Genomic DNA, 20,306 nt, shown 5'->3' with positions numbered 1-20,306 from the left:
GTCATCTGGACTGTTTCTTTTGTTGTTGTTGTTGAGATGTTCTTCATCCAAAGGACTTAATCAGTCCGAGGAATTAGAAACCCAGATACCAGCTTATCACCAGCAAACTGGTTGGTCCTCTATGGGTTTGCTGATTGTGGGACTCAGTTTGTTGTGGCTCCTCAGACTGAAGAAGTCCTTTGGATTAAGGACGAACTGTCTCAAAAAAAAAAGAAACCGTCCAGATGACCTGACTGAACTTTGTTGGATTGCTGGTTATACTTAGATAAAATTTATAAAAACACGTTTTCGTTATTTTCATAAAAAGGAGGAACACAATTATTTCATATTTGTGTTGTATGAGCCAGATGTCAATAATCTCATGGAATGTTATGGACAATAAAGTTGTATGATTGATTGACATTTATTTTATGTTGAAGGAATAAGATCAGAGGTACACTCAACTGAAGGACTGGGAGTAGAGAGGACAGACGGTTTAGACATGTCCAGATGAGTGGTTTGGACATGTCCAAAGGAGTACTGGTAGAAGGATAGATATGCAGCTGCCAGGAAAAAGACAAACAGGAGAGATATATATGGATGCAGGAGTGAGGACAGAGGATGCAGAGGACAGAGTGAGAAGGAGGAATCGCTGGCGACCCCTAGGGAAAAACAGGAAGAAGATTTTATCATGTATTTAATACGAGAGAGTCGGAGGTTCGATTCCAACTAATCTCGTTTTTTAGCAGTGAACATATAATGTCCGGACGGTGCTTCCCGGTGCGGCGGGAGATATGCAAAAAATAAATAAAAAAATAAAGCGGTTTCCTGTAAGCCCCGCCCACCAGAGGTAGCTCTTTGTTATTGTGTTTAAGCAAGAGCTTCCGGTCTAAACGCGTTGCCATGGTAATACTTGATCAAACTCACCAGCTTCTTTTCAGGCGGCGGGCGGTAAAGTGAGTGTGCGCTGTTTGTTTTTGGCACGGCGTGTCCCGGTCTCATCGCAAAGCTCCTAAAGAAGGCTGTGGAGACTGGAGCAGTTTGTTTACTGCTGACACAACAACGAAAACAACAACAACTGTCAGAAGAAGGTCCCGGGCCCCCCGGCGGCAGGTAACAGTAGAGAGAGCTGAGCAGCAGGGGGCGCTGTCTCCGACTTTAATCGTTAGTAACTTTAATTGTTCTTAAAAAAGACCCAGTAAAAACATTTATTTATTTTTCAGGCTTCTGATTTATTGATTGACAGTTGTTGCCATGGCAGCAGGAGCAGTTTCCGCTCCTCTCATCATCCCCATCATCCAGCTTCCGACACACCGAGTCAAGAACCACATTGACACCAGAACACCTGTCTCCATCCAGTCAGGTACAAACACACCTGTCCCCCACCTGTCCTGTCCTCCATCTGACCTCCACCTCTCCTCCATATGTCCTCCACTTGTTCCCCACCTGTCCTCATCTACCTTTCATCTGTCCTCCACCTCTCCTCCATCTGTCATCAACCTCTCTTCCATCTGTCCTCCACCTCTCCTCCATCTGTCATCAACCTGTTCTACATCTATCCTCCATGTGTCCCCCACTTGTCCTCCACCTGTTCTCCACCTGTCCCCCACCTGCTCTCCATCTATCTTCTGTCTGTCCTCTACCTCTCTTCCATTCTGTCCACCATCTGTCCTCCACCTGTCCTTCATCTGTCCATCACCTCTCCTCTGTCTGTCCTCCATCTATTCCCCACTTTTCCTCCATCTGTCCCTACTTGTCCCCCATCTCTTCTCCATCTATCTTCCATCTGTCCTCCACCTGTCCTTCATCTGTCCTTCATTTGTCCTCCATCTGTCCTCTACCTGTTCTCCATCTTGTCCTCGTGCTTCACAGATCATAGAGTTTTGGTCCAGATGGATGTAACTTGTAGCTTCTGAGGGGAACAGAACTGTATCGTCAGCACATGGATGAATATTTAAATATGTGATACAGGATGTTTGGATGTAGGACCAGAACTCAACCAGAACCAGTCTGGAACCTTGTGGAAGCCCAGTGGACTGAGGGATTTTCTCGCAGTGTCACACAGGTGTCTGCAGGAAAATAAGCTGCTGAACTCACATGCAGGTTACTCCCTCCCCTCCCTCCTGAGGATTATCAGGGTCTCTGTTAGCCAGACTCACAGACAGGTGTTTGTATCACCTGATTAAGGTGAGAATCAGAGTCAAACTGACCTGGGATCAGAAAACTGAACTCTGAGACCTCCTCCTCTGTTTGTCTCTCCTTCAACCCCCTCTCAGACCACCATCTGTCCTCTTTGTCCAACATCTGGACCTGTTGGTCCTCAGCAGAGGGTCACTTGTCCCTGAGGTGCAGGTGGATCTCTGAATCTCTTCGGTGTTGAGCCATGCGTCTGCGGAGGTTCTTTAGTTTCTCCAACATGAAGGTCTGAACATTCCAGCAAACACCACACCGCTCAGTCTGGGTTTGGGGGTTCTGTCCTCAGGATGGACCAGCCTCTGTCTGAGGGTTCTGTTGGGTCTAAAATGAACCGGGATGTTGTGTTTGGAGACGATCAGAGTTTCTCAGATCCTCCAGCAACATGTGTGATGATGTTTGTTCTTCTCCCTGTTCTGTGGCGTGTTTTTTTTTTTCATTTCCTCGTTGTCAAAAATCCAGTTAGGTGTCTTAGTTGGGTCCACAGGTTTGGAGAACTTCTTTGGTGCGGTTCTGTTTTCTGTCCAAACAGTCTAGAAAGGCAGCTTGTTGGTGGTGTCTTCTCTGGTGAACTTGATGTTGTTGTCCACAGAGTTGATGTGTCTGCTGAAGCTTCTACTATGGTCCACGTATCAGAACCAGTGGCTCAGTGTTGTTCCCTTGAAGGAGTCCAGGGCTCTCTGCTCCACTTTCATAGAGGTTGGACGCAGTCTGTGACTCCGGAGATCCCACAGCTCAAAAACTGTCATCATACTTGAAGTAAGAGGTGGAAGAGCGAGATCCAGCAGGGTGTAGAGCTGGTCACAGCTCAAACTGGTCCTGTTCTTTACACTGTTTGGTGGACATGGACAGTTCCAATTCACACGGATCAGAACCTTCTGGTAGAATCTCACTTTTAAGGTTTAAACTCCCAGGATGGTAAAATAAACGTCTTCAACCACAGAAGTCCAGTTGTTTAGTTTGATTTCAGACTAGTGTTCAACGATGCTCAGATTGCTATTAGACTGGTTTCACTCTGGTTTCAGACTGGTGTTCAACAAGGTGTGGAACTGGTCCCAGCTCAAACTGGTCCTGTTCTGAAGGTTATTTCAGTTTTTGTTAAAGTCCTTTAATTATAAGAGAAGTTTTAGAAGAAGACTGTCATAGAAACACATGTGTGTGTGTTCAGACTCCGCAGGTGCGCTGCTCTTCTTCACATTGGATGGCTCGAGGCCGGAGGTGGGACCACGGGGCTCAGCAGGTGGCAGCAGGAAGTACACCAAGCCCATCCTGTTGCCTGCAGGGCAGGTGTCCATCAGAGCGGTGGCGGTCACCATGTAAGTGCTCACCTGACATCGATCAAGGACATCACTTCCTGTTTTCCTGTCTGAGTATGAATGTGATGCAGTGACGGCAGACAGAGCTCCATTGTGAGCAAGGTCTTCTATGTGGACCAGCTGGACTCCAGCAGCACAGCGGAGAACCAGGAAGATGTTTTGGAGAACCTAAGGCAGGTAATCAAACATACCTACTGCTCCAGTTTCCATAAGCCCCGCCTCTTCCTGCACTCACCTGTCCACTCTAATGTGTCCTTCATTCTTCCACCTGTTATTTCAGGATACGTCTGTTGGAACTTTCAGTTCTGCTGACAATGCAGCTGGGCCTTCACTGAGTTCTGCAGGTACTTGCACTGAGTTCACTTGTACACATCTGCAGTTAAACCGCACCCCCTTCACTCTGTTACCGTGGCAACCTGCATTTACCTGCACAGAAATGCACTCAGACATCATAACATGAAATATCTAATTTTCTTCTCTTCAAAGCTTGAAAAGCCGTTTAAGAAAAATATATATTTTTAAAGTGAAACAAAGATGTCCGACATGACTTTCAGCTTACACTCAGGATGAGACGTCTCATTCAGAGCAAAGAAATAAAACAAAATCATTCAGTTCCAGCAGAAGATCTAGAGCAGGGGGCCCCAAACCTTTTCCCTGAAAGGGCCAAATTTAAAATCTATCAGAGGGCTGCGTGCCAAATGCAATAATACATGAAATGCAAATACTTCTTTAAGTAAAGTCCATTTATTTATTATACAGTTATTTAACCTTCCATTCTGTATAAAGAACATTACAGAACAGACTGTGTTGGTGGTGGTGGTGGTGGTGGTGGTGGTGGTGGTGGGGGGGGGGGTCTGGGGGTCCTGGTCTGTTTCAAGCTGCAGCTCGTCAGCCTCAACAAACAAGACTGAGAGGACGGCGGTGGACGTTCGGTCCAGAACCTGAGCAGAAATAATGTTTTCAAAATCAAAGCACATTTATTCATGTTTAACAACAAACGTGTTGCACAAATACAAAATCAGGAAACCGTAAAACATTGAAGAATACAAAAACATTAAATAGAACCAATAAGAGGCAGTGAATAAATAAATAAAAGTAAACTCTCATGCTGTATTAACATCCAGAGAGTACAAATGTCTGGACCTCAGGACAGCTGAAGACCTGATCCCCTCTGTGGACCTGACCGGACCTCAAGACCACTAAAACCTAATGATCTTTGGATCTGAGGGATTTAGAGGACACATGGGGCTGCGTGAGGTCTGACAGGTCTACAGGAGTCTGTCCATTCAGGGCCTTGCAGATCAACGTGGAGCTGATGATGAGACGCAGCAATGGAGACGAGCTGCAGTGTTGCGGACCGTCTGCAGACGAGGCTGGCCTGGCTGACAGCGACACAGAGAGAGCCCCACCCCCCACTGCTTCTCATCACTTCTTGTCCTGACTTCTCTCAGAACGGAGGATGATGGACAGAAGCCCTCCTCCATCATCAGGTCCTCGCTTCCTAAACAGTCGGCTGGGGTCAGAGACTGTCCGTGCTGCCTGGACCAGTTCGTCCCGGCGATCCCAGTCTGTGGTAAACACCAAAACAAACTGATCTGAGTGCAGATTTTGTAAAATGCTGGGAGCAGTGATAATGATTTGCTTCTTGTCTGTCAGGACTCACGGGATGTGAAGAAGCTGAGCAGTACGCAGGAACGCCAAGTGCAGCGAGAAACTGACTTCCTGCGGTAAACTAGTCAGAGACACGCCCACAGATGACCGCACCCATTTCTTATCTATTAACCTTTATTTAACCAGGCAAATCCCATTGAGATCACAGATCTCTTTTGCAAGGGAGGCCTGGGCCTGAAGGCAACCTAACATGCATATTTTTGGTCTGTGGGAGGAAACTGAAGCACCCGGAGAAAACTCACGCAAGCACGAGAAGAACATGCAAACTCCACACAGAAAGACCCCAGGTCCACCCAGGGATTGAACCCAGGACCTTCTTGCTGTGAGGCAACAGTGCTAACCACTGAGCCGTTGTGATGCCATTACAAGGGACACACCCACTGTTATAGACACGCCCACTATCAAAGACACACCTGCTGTTAAAGACACACCCACTGGCAGAGACACGCCTACCTACTGTCAAAGACACACCCACTGTTAAAGACACACCTACAGTCAGACACGCCCACTGTCAGGAAAATTCTTCAGAAACACATTGAAACCTGAACACTCACGACTTTACAAGCTCCTCCTCCTTTCTTCATCTAGGTGCGCTTGCTGTCTCAGCTTTCTTCCATCAGACCCATTTGCCCGGTTCTGTGCACAATGTGGAGCTGTGGCTCCTCTTTTCCTCTGTGGTCAGTGGCTTCCCCCTGCCGAGGGCGCACAGGTGTTACACACACTTGATCACAGTCCAGGTGAGTCCAGGTGAGGAGCTGCTAAAGGTTTTCTCTTGTCAGATGCGGCTGTGTGTCACCTGTAAATCTCTGGTCCCCATCAATACGAGGACCTGTTTGATCTGCGAGGCGTCCATTGGTCCACAGACGCAGCCCCAGGCCCACCTTACTCTAAAGGTACTCAACACCTACTCCTACATCAGGGCCTCATTAATTCATTGACCTTTATGTAACCAGGTAAAACCCACTGAGACCATGAATCACTTTTTCAAAGTCTCCCTGGGCCTGAAGGCAGCCCGCTACTATTTTTGTTGGTATTTTTTAAATTCTATCCGTGCATCATCTTTCAGGATGAAAGCTGTGCACTCTTCCATACATGAGGTCCCAGGTGTTTTCTCCCACAGGTAAGGCAGATTATGAGAACTGTGAAATTAAGATGTCTGATGTTGTACAGGATCATCTGGTTTGCGTTTCCTGTGGAAGTGGGAATCCAGCTCACACCTCCAGGTGTTTGACCTGCGACGGTCACCTGCAGCAGGTACATCTGCAGCTGAACATGTTGTTTTAATGGTTCTCCTGCAGCTGTTTGTCTCATTGAGACCTGTTGTTGCTGCAGGTGGGATGTAGTGGGAACAGTGCTCCCTCTGTCCACGCCACACACAGCAGGATGTTTACCTGCTCCAGGTGTAAACGTCTGAATCGCAGCAACGCCAGATTCTGTGACTGGTGCAGCTCCAAGGTGAAAGCACAGCAGAATCATGAGTAATGTCTGCCTTTCATCGTTCTGTTTCTGCTCCTCCTGCTTCCAGGTGCTCTGCTTAGCTTGGGTGTGGAAGACAGCATTGTGGGAAACGTAGTAATGTGACGTGTACTTTCAGCTCACACGTTCAGTCAGCTGTGTAGAGTGTTGGCGATGTGGAGCGAGTGGACATCCATACGCTTTGTACTGTGCTGCCTGTGGCGTCTTCCTTGAAGGGCCAGCCCCGCCCACTTCCTCCAGTAACAGCATCCAGCCTATCACATGTGACGCCGCTAGTGGGGTACACAGCACGGCTGACATCATGGCATGTTATACTTCCTGTCAAGTTACCTACAGTGACTACTTTGTGTGCACAGGCTACGACAGAGTATTCCCATAATGCCACGAGGCAGGCAGCACCTTTCTCAAAGACTCTGCCCAGTACAAATGTGACCCCGCCCACTATCACACAGTCTACGCAAACTGTAGGACTCTATTACCCATCAGCCATTGAGCTGCAGAGGAAGGAGCAACAGAGTATGTTAAAGGTCAGCAGACTGCTGGCGACTACAAACCACCGCCCACCGCTGACCACCATCAGCCCAGGACGAGGTAAACTATTACTATTGTAACTAATACTCTATTACTGTAACTACTACTGTATTACTGTAACTACTACTGTTACTATAATTACTACCCTATTGCTGTAACTACTACTCTGTTACTACTGTAACTACTACTCTAATACTGTAACTACTGCTCTGCTACTGTAACTGCTACTCTGTTATTGTAACTACTACGTTGTTACTGTAACTGTTACTCTAATACTGTAACTACTACTGTAATTACTACTCTAATACTGTAGCTACTACTGTATCTGTTACTATAACTACTACTCTGTTACTGTAAATACTACTGTAACTGCTACTGTAACTGCTACTCTAATACTGTAACTACTGCATTACTGTCGTTACTACTGTAGCTACTACTCTCATTACTATATTACTAGTGTAACTACATATGTTTGTGGTTCTCTTGAGTCTTGGTGTCAGATGTTTGTGGTTCTACGCTTGTTGTTCTAACTCGATGTTGACCTCAGGGTTTTGGAGGAAGCAGCTGGATCATGTGTGTGCTCATCTGAGAAGTTACACCCAGAACAATGTTCCTTTCAGGGCTCTGCTTGGAGAACCCCGTCTGGGCCAGGTACACACTTCACCTGCATCAGCTGAGCAGTACCTGGACAAATCTGTTCTAGAGTCTGTTGGCTGCACCTGTCAGAGCACGGTCGCCTTCATCACTTGAACAGGTGTTGTGTGGTCCATGTTGACCTCCTGTGTTGTTCTGGTTCTGTTCAGATGGTTTCTGCTGTGATTCAGGAAGATCCACATGAAGTCAGTCTGACCATCAGCTTCATGTTGTCCAGACAGAAAGAACCACAGGTTTGTTTCCAACCCGGAGCCTGCCCCGAAACAACACGTAAATAAGATGAATGAATAAATGTGATGTTTGGTCTCAGGGAGGTCCTGACAGGGTCTGTGGTGGACTAGATGGTGGAGGACCTGGACCAGCCAGTCCAACAGAGACTCTGAGTCGTGTCACAGAGCGGTTTGCAAACAGCAACTTCCACAGTAAGAACACATACAGAACCTAACCGGGTCACACGAAGGGTTTCTGTTGGATCCAATCTGTTCTGGATAGACAGAAGTAAATGTAAATGGAAGTAAAGTTTGTAAAAAAAAAAAAAAAAAAGTAAGCGCTCCTTTAAACAGAGAAAAGTCCAGTTAAACTGAAGCAGTGGTTCAGACAGCGACACGTCGTGCTGCAGTTTCTGTAAAAATATTTTTTATTTGCTGTAATTTATTGGAACTGGACGGTGGTGCTTTGTCCGGGTTCTCAGTTCTGGACTCAGCCGGGTTCTTTCTGTTGCAGCCTTTTATGTTTCTCCTCAGGAGTTTGATGGTTTTTCTTAAATTATCACGACATTTAATCTAAACTGCTCATCGATACGTTTTATCTGTTTCAGGTGTGAGAAAACTCAACCCCAACTCGACAGACAAACCTTTGGTAAGGACCTCCAGCAGCTTGTCAGAAACACAAACTGTCTCCTGATTGGTTGTTTGGCTGCAGGTGACCGACAGTCAGCTGCTGAAAGAGCTGGGTCCAAGCAGAGGTCGGATCAGGACCATCCAGCAGCTCCTGGATCAGGTAAAGGCTCCAGCTTCCAATCAGCAGCCTGGTCTGCGTCACCTGACAGTTTAAGGTTGACCAGGTGTGTCTGTTGGTTCACCAGGGGGCGAACCCATCCTGTTGTGGGGGGGATGGAAGACACGCCCTGCTGGTGGCCGTGGTCAACGGTCATCATGATGTACTTCCTGTTTTAGTGCAGAGAGGAGCTGATGTGGACCAGCAGTCTGGACCGTAAGAACTGCATAATATTGACCTCAAGAAACAACAGAACCAAACGTCAGCTTCAGTTTCCCGTCCTTATAGAACCCAACATGTCCCAAAGTGACTAACATCATTCTTTTGTTTACATCAACTATAAAAATACAAAATATCTGGAAGACTTCAGCACAGACCGGATCAACTCAGAACCTAGATTTACTGCTCACTGCACGACAGACAGTCGTGACAGACAGTTCAAAAGTTAACGGTTCTTTGAAAGAAACAGATCCTCAGGGTCCGGCTCCCTTTTTGAATCCCAGCTCAATTTGCAAATCAGCAACCTGCTATCATGCTGACTATGCCCAGGTTCCAGGTGAAGGTTCCGTTTTGTTTATGACGTGTTCTGCTCGTTCTCAGGATGAAGAACACAGCTCTGCATGAAGCTGCTGCTTTGGGCTCTGAAGGACTGCAGAGCGCTGCGCTTCTGCTCAGGTACGACTCACCTGGACGCTTCGTTTACTCAAATATCAGATCTAACATTTCCTGCTTCGATAGCTCCTCCCACTTCATGACATCATCACCCGTCTTCCTGGTTTCAGGTGTAAGGCGAGCGTGAGACTGAAGAACGCTGCTGGTCAGATGGCGTACGACTTGGCGGTCAAGTCCGGCTGCAGCGACATGGTGTCGGTTCTGGCGGCTCAGACCGGACCGGACATTCAGGGAAGACCCCGACTGAACCTGGATGTCTTCTGAACAATTCTGTGGACCAGCTGGGAAGTTCTTCTGAAACCATCCAGCAGTTTGTGTCCCATTCCAGTCTGGTAGAACCCACTACTGGACCAGAACAAACACTAAATCCCCCACAGTCCATGACTGTTGGTCTCCACTCCCCTGGAACCTTCAGATGACCTGTCAGAGCTCAGACATCCAGAACCTCCAGCGTTGTGGCTCCAGCTGAGGTTTGGGTTTTAGGCTTGTTAACATCGACAGAAGCACAAACTTTCTTCTGATATTCACTTATAAAGAAAAGAGACATCACAATTATTTTACAGACTCAGTTTTGGATCATTTCTGTGATTTTTGTTCTGCAGAATAAACAAGCTCATTAAATTTCACCCAGGTGGGGGTTGTTGATGCTTGGGGGGGGGGGGGGGGAGTCAAAATGTGTTTCATTAAAAACAGAACATCTTAGAGGTTCTGTTTCTTTTGCAGCTACCGTCCTGGTCCCACAGAGACCAGGAGGCCGTTTCACAGACCGACTAATCCAGAATCCTGGATTAATCTGGTTCCTCCCCCTGAACTCTGGGGACCTCTTGTTCAAAACGTAATTTGGATCACAGTGCTTTCCAGGATCACGTAATCCAGATTTATTTTATGCCAGCTGTTCAGAGAAAAGTTGGATTGGATCGATCTTGTCCAGATCCGACTTTTCAAGATGACGAAGTCCGGATGACGAGCGCTCCAAATTAGACCGCATCAAACACTCAAGGCTGCGAGGAACGTAGAACCAACAAGCAGGAGAGCTGCAGAGGAACGTAGAACCAACAAGCAGGAGAGCTGCAGAGGAACGTAGAACCAACAAGCAGGAGAGCTGCAGGACCACTCAAAGCAGATTTATGTGAAGAAACGTAGAGAAAAAATACAAACGGCCCATTTCAGCATCTTTAGACAGCCATAACGAATCTTCTGCACAAAAACTAAAATAACATTCCAGGTGCTTTAAACATAAACACACGTTCAACCTTCTTCTGTGGAAGGACCAACAGTTTGAGGTCTTCCTCTGCTCTTTCACTCCTTTAAGAAGTGCCCTGCAGACATCTTCATGCTCATGTTTGTTTGTGGAGGTCATTTCAGCCTCTTTCACTTCCTGTTGCAGTGATTACTGCCTCAACTTGTGCAGATCCACCTTCTTCCACAGCATCAGCAGTCTTCAGCTGGGGGCTCGCCGTCCTCTGCAACACCCTGAACCCCACACTCCCCTCAAAGAATGTCAAAAATCAAGTCAGTGTATTCACCTCTGCTGAAGGGCTTGTTGCCTGTTTGAGGTTTGTTGCCTCTGCATGATCCTCTTCTGGTCAGATCCCGTGATTTCAGCCCAAATGTTTTGTTTCTTCTTGTCGGGTGGTCCTCAAATACGTCAAACTATTGAGGCATAAAGACGCCTTCCACCTTCCAGCAGTGCATGGGTTTTCTGCCACTGAAATGACATCCTCATGAATCCATGACTCCTTTGTTTGGTGTGGTGCACAGAGGTCAAACAAGCCAAGGGCAGGACTGACAGAGAACAAGGTCAAGATCAGCTCTTCAAACGGCCATCTCTTTCTGAGGACTAACACAGGGCTGCTGACACGGCAGGTAAGTTAATCGACACTACCTTCTTGGCAGGAGTGGATACAGAGGGTGTGTGATGAGCGTAAACACTAGAAGAATACACCAATCAGGAGCTTGGTTTGGGAAAGCTGATACTAAATTCAGTGCAGACCTTGTGAGACCAGAACCAGGAGTCAGTCCATCTGTGGAAGAACTGGCCCTCATCCTCGTTCTGCGCTTCCATGCATCTGGTTCTTTTTACCAAGTTGTTGGTGACACTATAAGAGCGAACACATCAACTAAGAGTGACGCAGTGAAAACTATCCGTCTGTGGCCAGCCTGGCCCTCAGCGTGTCCCGTTTATCAAGGCATGATCAGATCAGGTTCATATTCTTGGGGAACGTGCCCAATACTATAGGGCTTATCGATTGCACTTGTGTGTATACAGGCACCCCATAAGAGAGAGGGGGTGCACCAACAGGAAGGGAAGGTGCAACGTAAACATCCAACTTGTGAGTGATCCTGACCTCATCACAAACTGTGCTGTGAAATGGCCCAGATCAGATCCTGAGGGACAGCGCTCTATACATACAGGAGGCTCCAGGCCAGAACAAGCCATACCCGACAGGCGGGTCCAGACAGGTAAGAAAAAAAAAAAGTTTCCTAGCTAGAACCTTCAGATTTATTTATTTTAGAAACATCTTCCTCCAACTGGACGTCCAGGAGAACCTTACAGATGTTCCCACATCAGGATGAGCTCTTAGACAGGAAATGATGTAACAGGTTTACCTGTGGAGTCAGGTTTAATCCAAACTTGGCTTCCTGAACATCTAAAATCCTGAAGAGAACTGGAACTCTAAAATACTCGAAACACAACAGACGTTCAGAAAAAGGTTCTGGATGAACCTGGCGTCAGCGCCTCAGTCGCAGGAAGAAGGCGTGGCGGCACTCAGCGCTGTCCACAGGGTAATATTTGTCATAGAAGTCCAGGATGTACTCCTCAGCCTTGAAGCCAAACTTCTGGTACAGCAGCATGGCGGGGTTACTGGCCGACACGTGCAGCGTCACGTCTTTCCCCATGCACGTCTGAAAAACACGGCAGCCGTCAGGCTTCACACAAACATCTGGACCAGGACGGCTCTGCAGGACTCACCTGGATCAGATGATAGATCATGAAGGTCCCGATGCCAGCCTGCCTCCACTCAGGATGGACCAGCAGGAAGGAGATGTAGGCCTCGTTGTACTTGACATCTGGAACCATGAAGCCGAAGCCGACCACCACCTTCTTGTAGAGGACGACCACGCTGAAGTCCGGGTACTGCAGGCACTCGGACAGGTCCACACCTGGAGGAACACACCTGGAGGTCTGACACACACTCAGACATGTTCATGTACAGGAGGGGAGCAGAGTCTTACCTGGCCAGAAGGTGTCGTGGCACATGGCATTGACCGAGGGGATGTGGTTGGGACGGACGTAGCAGTAATCGATGGGGGCGTCGGGTTCAGGAGCCCAGTCTGGATCTGTCTTGTGTGGGTACGCTTTGATTTCAGCCAACAACCGGAGCTTCAGAGGGCGGCTCTCGTAATCCCTCCTGAGGAACACACAGGAACCACGTGATGGACCCAACTGGGCTCAGAACACCAGACACAGAACCAGACAAGAACATTTGTTAAAAGTTATCGGACCTAAAACCAGGGCAGAAAATGTCGGCCATGTTTGTTTGTGCCGTGCTGATTAATTGATCTGTTTTAATGGGTGAGGATCAATAAATGAACCGTCTGCACCAGGACCACGCAGGAGCCTGAAGACCTGCAGCTGTGTGGAAAAAATGAACAGTTCCAGAGCCAACAGACGGCTGCAGCTGGGAGACAAGAGGTGTAGGTACACACTACAAGTACAACAAAGTACTTACAGAGGTACACACTACAAGTACAAAGTACAACTGCTGCTGAGCTCATGCTGCTGTGTTCATTTGTACTCATCTGCTCACACAGACTCATGTTCGTGCTGCTGTCGTTTGCCGTATTGTTTTTGTACCATTAGTGCTTAGTGTATTCTTAGTTTAGCATATTTCTTAGTTCATATCTTAGATCTTATTACTGTTTTTTTTTTACAATATATACTTTTGCTGGATGTAACTGGGACCCTGTGCACACAATTTAGTTTTACCATGTGGTGCGAATGACAAATAAAGAAACCTTAACCTTAACAATGCATTTACAAAAGGTGCACAAAAAAACAACTAGTTTCCTAAAAGCTGAAAAACACCAGTCGGACTTGTGTTCTGCAGCTGGAAACGTTTGTCAGGTCAGACCTGCAGAGCGGAGCTCCAAGCTGCTGAACTCACATGCAGGTGAACTCCCTGCCCTCCCTCCTTTTTTTAAATTTCATTCACCGGTATTTATTTATTTAACCTTTATTTATACAGGTAGTCTCAAAAGTAAGTGCTATGTGTTGTAATCACTGTATGTTCCCAGACAATGACGAAATTAGTTCTCTCCATGTAATCCATCACACCTGAGGTATGCCCAGGTGCAGCAGTGGGCAGCTATGTAAACGCCCGGCTGTTATTGAGAAGGCAGCTCCTGAGGCTCATCAGGGTCTCCATTAGCTCAGACGGATGTTTTGATCACCTGACAAAGGTGAGTAAAAAGACCAAAAACATGCATGTTAGACTGATTGGCAACTCTTAAATTGTCCCTAGGTGTCCCTGTGATGGACTGGAGACCGGTCCATGTTACAGCTCCTCAGCTTCGGTGTCTGGACAGCTCAAAGTGCAGCAACAAGCCAGTACTCGGCCCGGTGTGTGGCAAAGAGTTGTCTCAAAGTAAGAGCTTTGATTTATTCAGTTCTTATTGTCGACTCCGTTCTGGTTCTGGAGGTCTTCAGACTTTCAGCTGGTCCAAAAAGACGGTTCAGAACCTGCTGACTCTTGATGAACCAAGGCCGTACCGAGCCGTGATCCTCACATCGAGGTCCATACGGAACCGTTCCTGTGTTCTGACCCAGGTTTATGTTCTCCAACAAACAGAACATTTGGTTCTTTATGTTCTCTAATTGAGAACTTTGGGCCCCGACACTGACCTGATGAAGGCTTTCAGGATCCGGGACGTGTACGGACTCTTGATGCTCGGGTCCAAACTGCCCTCAGCTCCCATGAGACGGTGCCAGAAGGAGACCGAGTTCTGCTGGACACCTTTTCTGACGGACACGTTGGTCTGTAAAAACATACACACACACTCAGTATTCAGTCACGACTCGATGATGAAGGACTTGAGAAGACTGAAGAATATTATCGCTCCAACTGAAGGAAGTGAACAAACAGAGATCAGTTTTGTAAATCTCGTACCTGGAAACGATCCAGAATTCGCTGCTCACGGCTGTTGGTGCAAAACTTTTCTTTAGCTCCGCCCTGAATGTGTGGCCCCACCTCCTGAGCACCATAGATCCCTCCTACAAGGCTAAGGGTGGCACTGACAGCTTGGTCCATGTCCAACAAGGGGAGGCCTCTCTGGCGCTTGGCCTGGCGGACCAGCAGCTTCCTGTGGAGGCGTTTAGCCTGCGGCGTGACGGCTAACGCTAACGGGCAGGCTTCCAGCCGCCGCAGCAGCATCCTCTCCTCGTACAGACTGAGGGAGGTGAAGCATGGACATCGGTGGACTTCGGAGGCACCGTCAGATTTCTCAGGGCGAGTCGTTCTTTGGCGTTCGGCCTCTCCAGTACAAACCACCTTGCGAGAAGATGGGGGCGGAACTTCACTGTGGCCTGCCGCCTCTTCAGCGTTGGCTTGGAGCTCATGGCCATCATCATCGTCGCTCTCAGCTTCCTGTTTGATGTGGGGCGGCACCGAGCAGAGCTTTTTACGGCCAACATGGCTGGAGCTGGAAGGAGGGATGTATTCTACGCCGGGGTCTATCATCCCTTCCGTCTCCATCTCCTCGTCATCTGTAGATGGTGACAAGAAATGACATCATCTTACATTACAACAACAGAACATGTGGACAAGACAGACGCCCACTCACCGTGGAACAGCGCCTGCGGCGGCATGGCGTCTGGAATGAGGTCAGCCTCTGACAGCAGGCTGGGCGTGGCTGAGTGGGAGGCGGGCGTTCCCGGAGCGGAGAAGTCAGGCGAAGGCGATGGAGACGGGCTGGTGAGCGGCGTTCGGTCCGAAGAGCTGAGGGACGAGAAGTCGATGACCTCACCTTTCTCCAGGACCAGATCAGGGCGACGCCCACCACGGCCTCCTCCCAGTTTGATGGGTGTGGAGGAGGTGCTGCGGTCGGTGTAGCCTCCCACCGCCTCCTTCTGAGCTCGCCGGATATCTTTGGCTTCCTGTGTGCGGCATCGCTTCTCCTTCAGCTGCATGGCGTTCTCCACGGGGTTCCTGGCTCCACGCTTCCTCAGGCCCTCCACCGTGATGATCGGGTCCAGGACCGGCTTGGAGGCTGCAGGTGAACAATATGATGAATCAGGGGGCGGAGCTTTCTCACCTGGACGCTGCCATGTCTCTGTAGCTCACCTTTGGTCTTGGAGGCAGACTTGTCCCCCTCAGGTCTCAAGGTGGGAGGTCTGTTCTGGACCAGCTTCCACCATCCGGGTTCTCCAAACTCCTGCGCTCCCGATCGGAAGAAAGTGGGGCTTCCAACTGACAAGCAGCCAGCAACCGTGCTCCACCACGTTGACGTCTTCTTCCTGTGAAAATCCCAGAAGAAACGTCATCGTCATCATCAGACGGTTTGAGCAAAACTTGAGTGGCTGGCACGGATCACATGACCGACACGAGGTCATCAGGAGACCGCCGGGGGATGTCGTGGAGGCTGTAGACAAATGGTTGAGGTTCCAAAACATCAAAAATCCTTCAAATAAACTTTAAACTGGTTCAATGTCTCTGCTAAAAATGTTAAATAATCCAGGTGAGCTGTGACAGCGATCAGACGACCTCACCTGTTTCCCAGCAGGAAGTTCCAGTGTCGACCAATGAAAGAGCAGATGTCCTCCTTCCACCTGAAGTAGCCCTGTCGTCCCGTCCCCTCCAGAGACAGGTTGTACATGGCCAACATCACCACCTGACACACAGGAAGCACCTGGTCTTTAAACCTGTGTGTGCATGTGTGTGTGTGTGAGGGGGAAGGATGTCATACCTGCTGCCAGGTGAGCCTCATCCTGTCAAAGCTCTCCTTCCTGTCCTCAGAGCAGTCGAAGCAGGTGAACTTAAAGAAGTTGTCTCCTTTCAGGTAACTGGGCTGGTCTCCGTGGAGTTGAGCTGAAATCAGAGCAGATCTGGGTCAGACTGAAGAACCAAAACCCAAACTGTTGATTCAACAAGGCTGTTTGTGTGTGCGTCTGTGCTGTGCTCCGATTGGCTGACCCGCAGGGATCCACTTGTGGCACCGCTCGCAGTAGAAGGACATGTCCTCGCAGGCCCAGCCACCGCCATCCGCCTCCTCGCCCACGTCGCTGGTTAGCGAGTCTCCGCTCTGGTCATGTGACAGGTCCACGGAGCCCTGGTCCTCCGACTCCACGATCAGCAGCGTCTCCCCCTCCACCTCCCCCTCCTCCAGTCCATCTGAGGTCGACGTACAAGCTGCCTCGTCCTCCGGCACCGCCAGCTGCTCGCCGCTACTGTCCATGGCGGAGCCTCAGGTACACGACTCACCTGAGGTCACATGACAGCCAGACGTCAGATTTTAAAAGCTTCACGTCATTAATCAGCTGTAAACTGTTCAGACTCATCTGAATGAGAACCGTTCTGCCTCCCTCAGTGTTTACCTGCCTCAGGTGTCCTATGGGTGGAGCTCCGCCTCTCTTCCTCCAGGAGTTTAGTCAGAAGCCTCTGCTCTTCCAGCAGCCTCAGGTTCTCCTTCTTCCTCTCTGTCTGCTCCAGATCCCGGACCACACCCTGATGGAGGCGCTGCAGAGGTGTGGAGACCACATCAGAACCAGCCCACATCAAACACCATCACACCTGGTCCGGTCCGATTCAACAGTCAAGAACAACTTCAACATTGTGCTGGGTTTAACAGGTCCAACAGAAGATCCAGGATGCTGGATCCATCCAGGATCCGACTCTGACCGAGCCGGTCCAGCTGTGAACCCGATCAAATCATGAGCCGGTTGCTGGAACTTAAATGAGACCAGGTGTGGTTCCCTGACCTTTGACCTGTGTTTACCGTTTAATGTTTTAAAAAGGTCAGAACTTTGGAGTCACGGCGAGACTCAGCCTGTCTGAATAGAACCGCTCGGAACCACCTGGTTGAGATTTAAATGTTATTACTTTACGGGGTTTTGTCATTCTCCATCATTCAACCCGTTCCTCTCAGAAAGTCATCCAAATCAGAACTGTTAGCTCGGTCTCTATTGGGCCGGCTCGGTTCGGAGGAGCTTACCTCCCTTTCCCAGGACTGCTTGAGGTGGACCCCTACCACAGTACTCAAAGTCAGAACCACAGAAACTCCCAGAACCACTTTGGAAGCCGTAGACATCACGTTAGCTTTAGCTTCAGCTAACGAGCTCCGGACTGTTTCCGCCTCTCACCGGAAGTTCGTCTTCTTCGGTTTTATTTGGCGGTCGGTAGACAACACTTTGGAGGATTACCGCCACTTGCTGGTTAGAAAGGACGTTTAAAAATAAATAAAACATAAAGACAAAAACCTGCTCATATTTTTCAAACGGTTTGTTTCAGATATTATATTAAAGCCTGAGTAGTGTCAGATTTTGAATTCTGCAGTAATTCAATAGGATCAAACTTTACTTTAATTTTACTGAGACTGTTAATCAGCTGAGTTCTTTCATGTCTGTATTTCTGGCAGTAGAATAAAATAGGTTCTATAATCTCATCATCTCCACAGTAGTCACATTTACCTGTATTATGTTTCCTTGTTATTTATAATTTTCTGTTTAATTCCGTGTGTTAATTCTGAAACGTCAGTTTCCTGTTTCTTTCAGTTCTACTCGCAACCTTTTCTTTCTTCTTTTTTGCCATCTTTCTCTTATTTTATGCTTTAATTTCTGCTCGACTGAGTTTTATATGTGTTTTTCATCTATCCATCCATCATCTTTCGCTTGTTCTGAAGTCCGGTAACGGGGGCAGCAGCTTGAGCAGGGAGGCCCAGACATCTCTTTCCCCAGCCACCTCTTCCAGCTCTTCTGGAGTGACTCCAAGGTGTTTTCAGGCCAAACGAGAGAGTAATCTCTCAAGCATATCTTGGGTCTTCCCTGGGGTCTCCTCTCAGTCAGACATGCCCAAAGCACCTCCCTAGGGAAGCGCCCAGGAAGCACCCTTATCAGATGCCAGAACCACATCAACTGGCTCCTTTCAATGTGGAGAAACAATGGTTCTACTCTGAGTTTGTCCCGGATAACTCAAGTTTGGAGGTGCTGATTCTCATCCCAGCAGCTGCACATTCGGCTGCGAACCGCTCCAGCAAGAGCTGAAGATCACAGCACGATGATGCCCCCAGATGTCCATGCAATGTTGCAAAGGTGTGTCATCCAAGACAGCCCCACAACATCGAGAGCCTTAAAAAGATCAGGGCGAACCTTATCCACCCCCGTAGCCATGTCTCCACAGAGCTTTTTAACTACCTCGGCAACCTGTCACGGTTATGGCCAGACCAACCCCGAAGTCCCCTGACTCAGCATCCTCCATGGAAGACGTGCTGGTGGGATTGAGAAGGTCAGAGAAGTATCCACCTCCCGATGACATCACTGTTTGAGGTCAACAGCATCCCACCTTCACTTTACAGTGTTAAAAAAGCGCTGCTTCCCCCTCCTTAGCCACCTGATGGTTTGCCAGAATCTCCTCAGAGCCAACTGAGAGTCTCTGGCCTCAAGAACTCCTCCTTCATCCGAGCTTTTGCCTCAGCAACAGCCAAAGCTGCAGACTGCTTGGCCATCCGATACTCCTCAGCTGCCTTCTGAGTCCAACTAGTCAACACGGTCCAATAGGACTCTTACTTCATCTCGACAGCCTCCCTCACCCGAGCTGTCTACCACCAAGTCCGAGGATGGCCACTACGAGAAGTACCGACAACCTTGTGGCCACGGTTCAAGGCAGCTACCTCAACAATTGAGGTGCGGATCACTCGGACACAATAGCCCCCGCCTCAGTTGGGATGCAGTTAAAGCTCTCCCAGAGGTGTGAGTTGAAGATCTTTCTGACGGTTTCTTGCAACTCACTACCAGGTGATGATCAGTTTACAGCTCAGCTCCTCTCTTCACCCGAGTGTCCAAAACAAATGGCTGCAAATCAAATGACATGACTACAAAGTCAATCATCGATCTACAACCTAGGGCGTCCTGGTGCCAAGTGCACTTATGGACACCCTTATGTTCAAACATGGTGTTAGTGATGGACAAACTATGACTAGAACAGAAGTCCAACAACAGAACTCCACTCAGATTCAGATCAGCGAGGCTGTTCCTCCCAGTCACACCACTCCAGGTCCCACTGTCATTACGCACATGGGAATTGAAGTCCCCCAGCGCACCTTCCAGGCCGGATACTTAGAAGTGCCGTTCGGCACATAGGCACTACAGTTCAGAGCCAGTATCCCACCTGAAGGCACAGGGAAACTACCCTCTCATCTACTGGGGAAAACTCCAACACACAGGCACCAAATCGGGGGGCTGAAAGTAGACCCAGACCAACTCGGTGCCTCTCACCATAGGCAACTCCAGGGTGGAATAAGGTCCAGCCCCTCTCAAGAAGATTGGTTCTGGAACACATGCTGCGAGTTGAGGTGAGCCCTACTACAGTGCATCTATTCGGTACCTCTCATTCTCACGCACAAACTCAGACTCCTTCCCCGCCAGAGAGATCACATTCTTTGTCCCAAGAGCCAGCTTTGGTAAACCAGGGTCAGAGCATCAAGGCCACCGTACTGCCCATGACATCATGCACTCGACTTGTATGGCCCCTCCTGCAGGTGGTAGGCCCACAGGAAGTCAAACTCCGACATGTTCATGATCTATTCCCGACATATTTTTCACGT

General features: G+C 48.7%; 3 protein-coding genes across 3 annotated transcripts; 1 reads left to right on the top strand and 2 right to left on the bottom strand.

The window, feature by feature from the left end:
• Positions 1–1,058: 1,058 nt before the first annotated feature.
• Positions 1,059–9,752, top strand: dzank1 (double zinc ribbon and ankyrin repeat domains 1). The gene is made up of 21 exons (XM_037690478.1): positions 1,059–1,092; positions 1,226–1,342; positions 3,341–3,488; positions 3,560–3,661; positions 4,779–4,847; positions 4,940–5,054; positions 5,145–5,215; positions 5,748–5,868; positions 5,939–6,052; positions 6,330–6,399; positions 6,475–6,614; positions 6,754–6,915; positions 6,992–7,226; positions 7,714–7,817; positions 7,970–8,053; positions 8,131–8,242; positions 8,638–8,678; positions 8,733–8,819; positions 8,905–9,032; positions 9,417–9,491; positions 9,599–9,752. Exons 2-21 carry the CDS (start codon positions 1,234–1,236, stop codon positions 9,750–9,752), a joined length of 2,241 nt encoding a protein of 746 aa, XP_037546406.1. The 5' UTR covers positions 1,059–1,092; positions 1,226–1,233.
• A 2,324-nt stretch (positions 9,753–12,076) lies between these two features.
• Positions 12,077–16,946, bottom strand: kat14 (lysine acetyltransferase 14). Its single transcript, XM_037689645.1, has 10 exons — positions 16,682–16,946; positions 16,455–16,576; positions 16,258–16,379; positions 15,833–16,005; positions 15,333–15,758; positions 14,660–15,255; positions 14,395–14,528; positions 12,726–12,901; positions 12,463–12,653; positions 12,077–12,395 (listed from the first exon to the last, which is right to left on the bottom strand). Exons 1-10 carry the CDS (start codon positions 16,941–16,943, stop codon positions 12,222–12,224), a joined length of 2,376 nt encoding a protein of 791 aa, XP_037545573.1. The 5' UTR covers positions 16,944–16,946; the 3' UTR covers positions 12,077–12,221.
• On the bottom strand, positions 16,910–17,856 carry LOC119422308 (protein PET117 homolog, mitochondrial). The gene is made up of 3 exons (XM_037689647.1): positions 17,700–17,856; positions 17,083–17,224; positions 16,910–16,969 (listed from the first exon to the last, which is right to left on the bottom strand). The coding sequence occupies exons 1-3, from the start codon at positions 17,793–17,795 to the stop codon at positions 16,953–16,955; spliced, it is 255 nt and encodes an 84-aa protein (XP_037545575.1). The 5' UTR covers positions 17,796–17,856; the 3' UTR covers positions 16,910–16,952.
• Positions 17,857–20,306: the final 2,450 nt, after the last annotated feature.

Source organism: Nematolebias whitei, chromosome 16 (genome assembly GCF_014905685.2).
Source record: "Nematolebias whitei isolate Nwh7 chromosome 16, NemWhi1, whole genome shotgun sequence".
In the NCBI taxonomy this organism is placed as follows: domain Eukaryota; kingdom Metazoa; phylum Chordata; class Actinopteri; order Cyprinodontiformes; family Rivulidae; genus Nematolebias; species Nematolebias whitei.
This window is presented reverse-complemented; position numbering and strand designations above follow the sequence as displayed.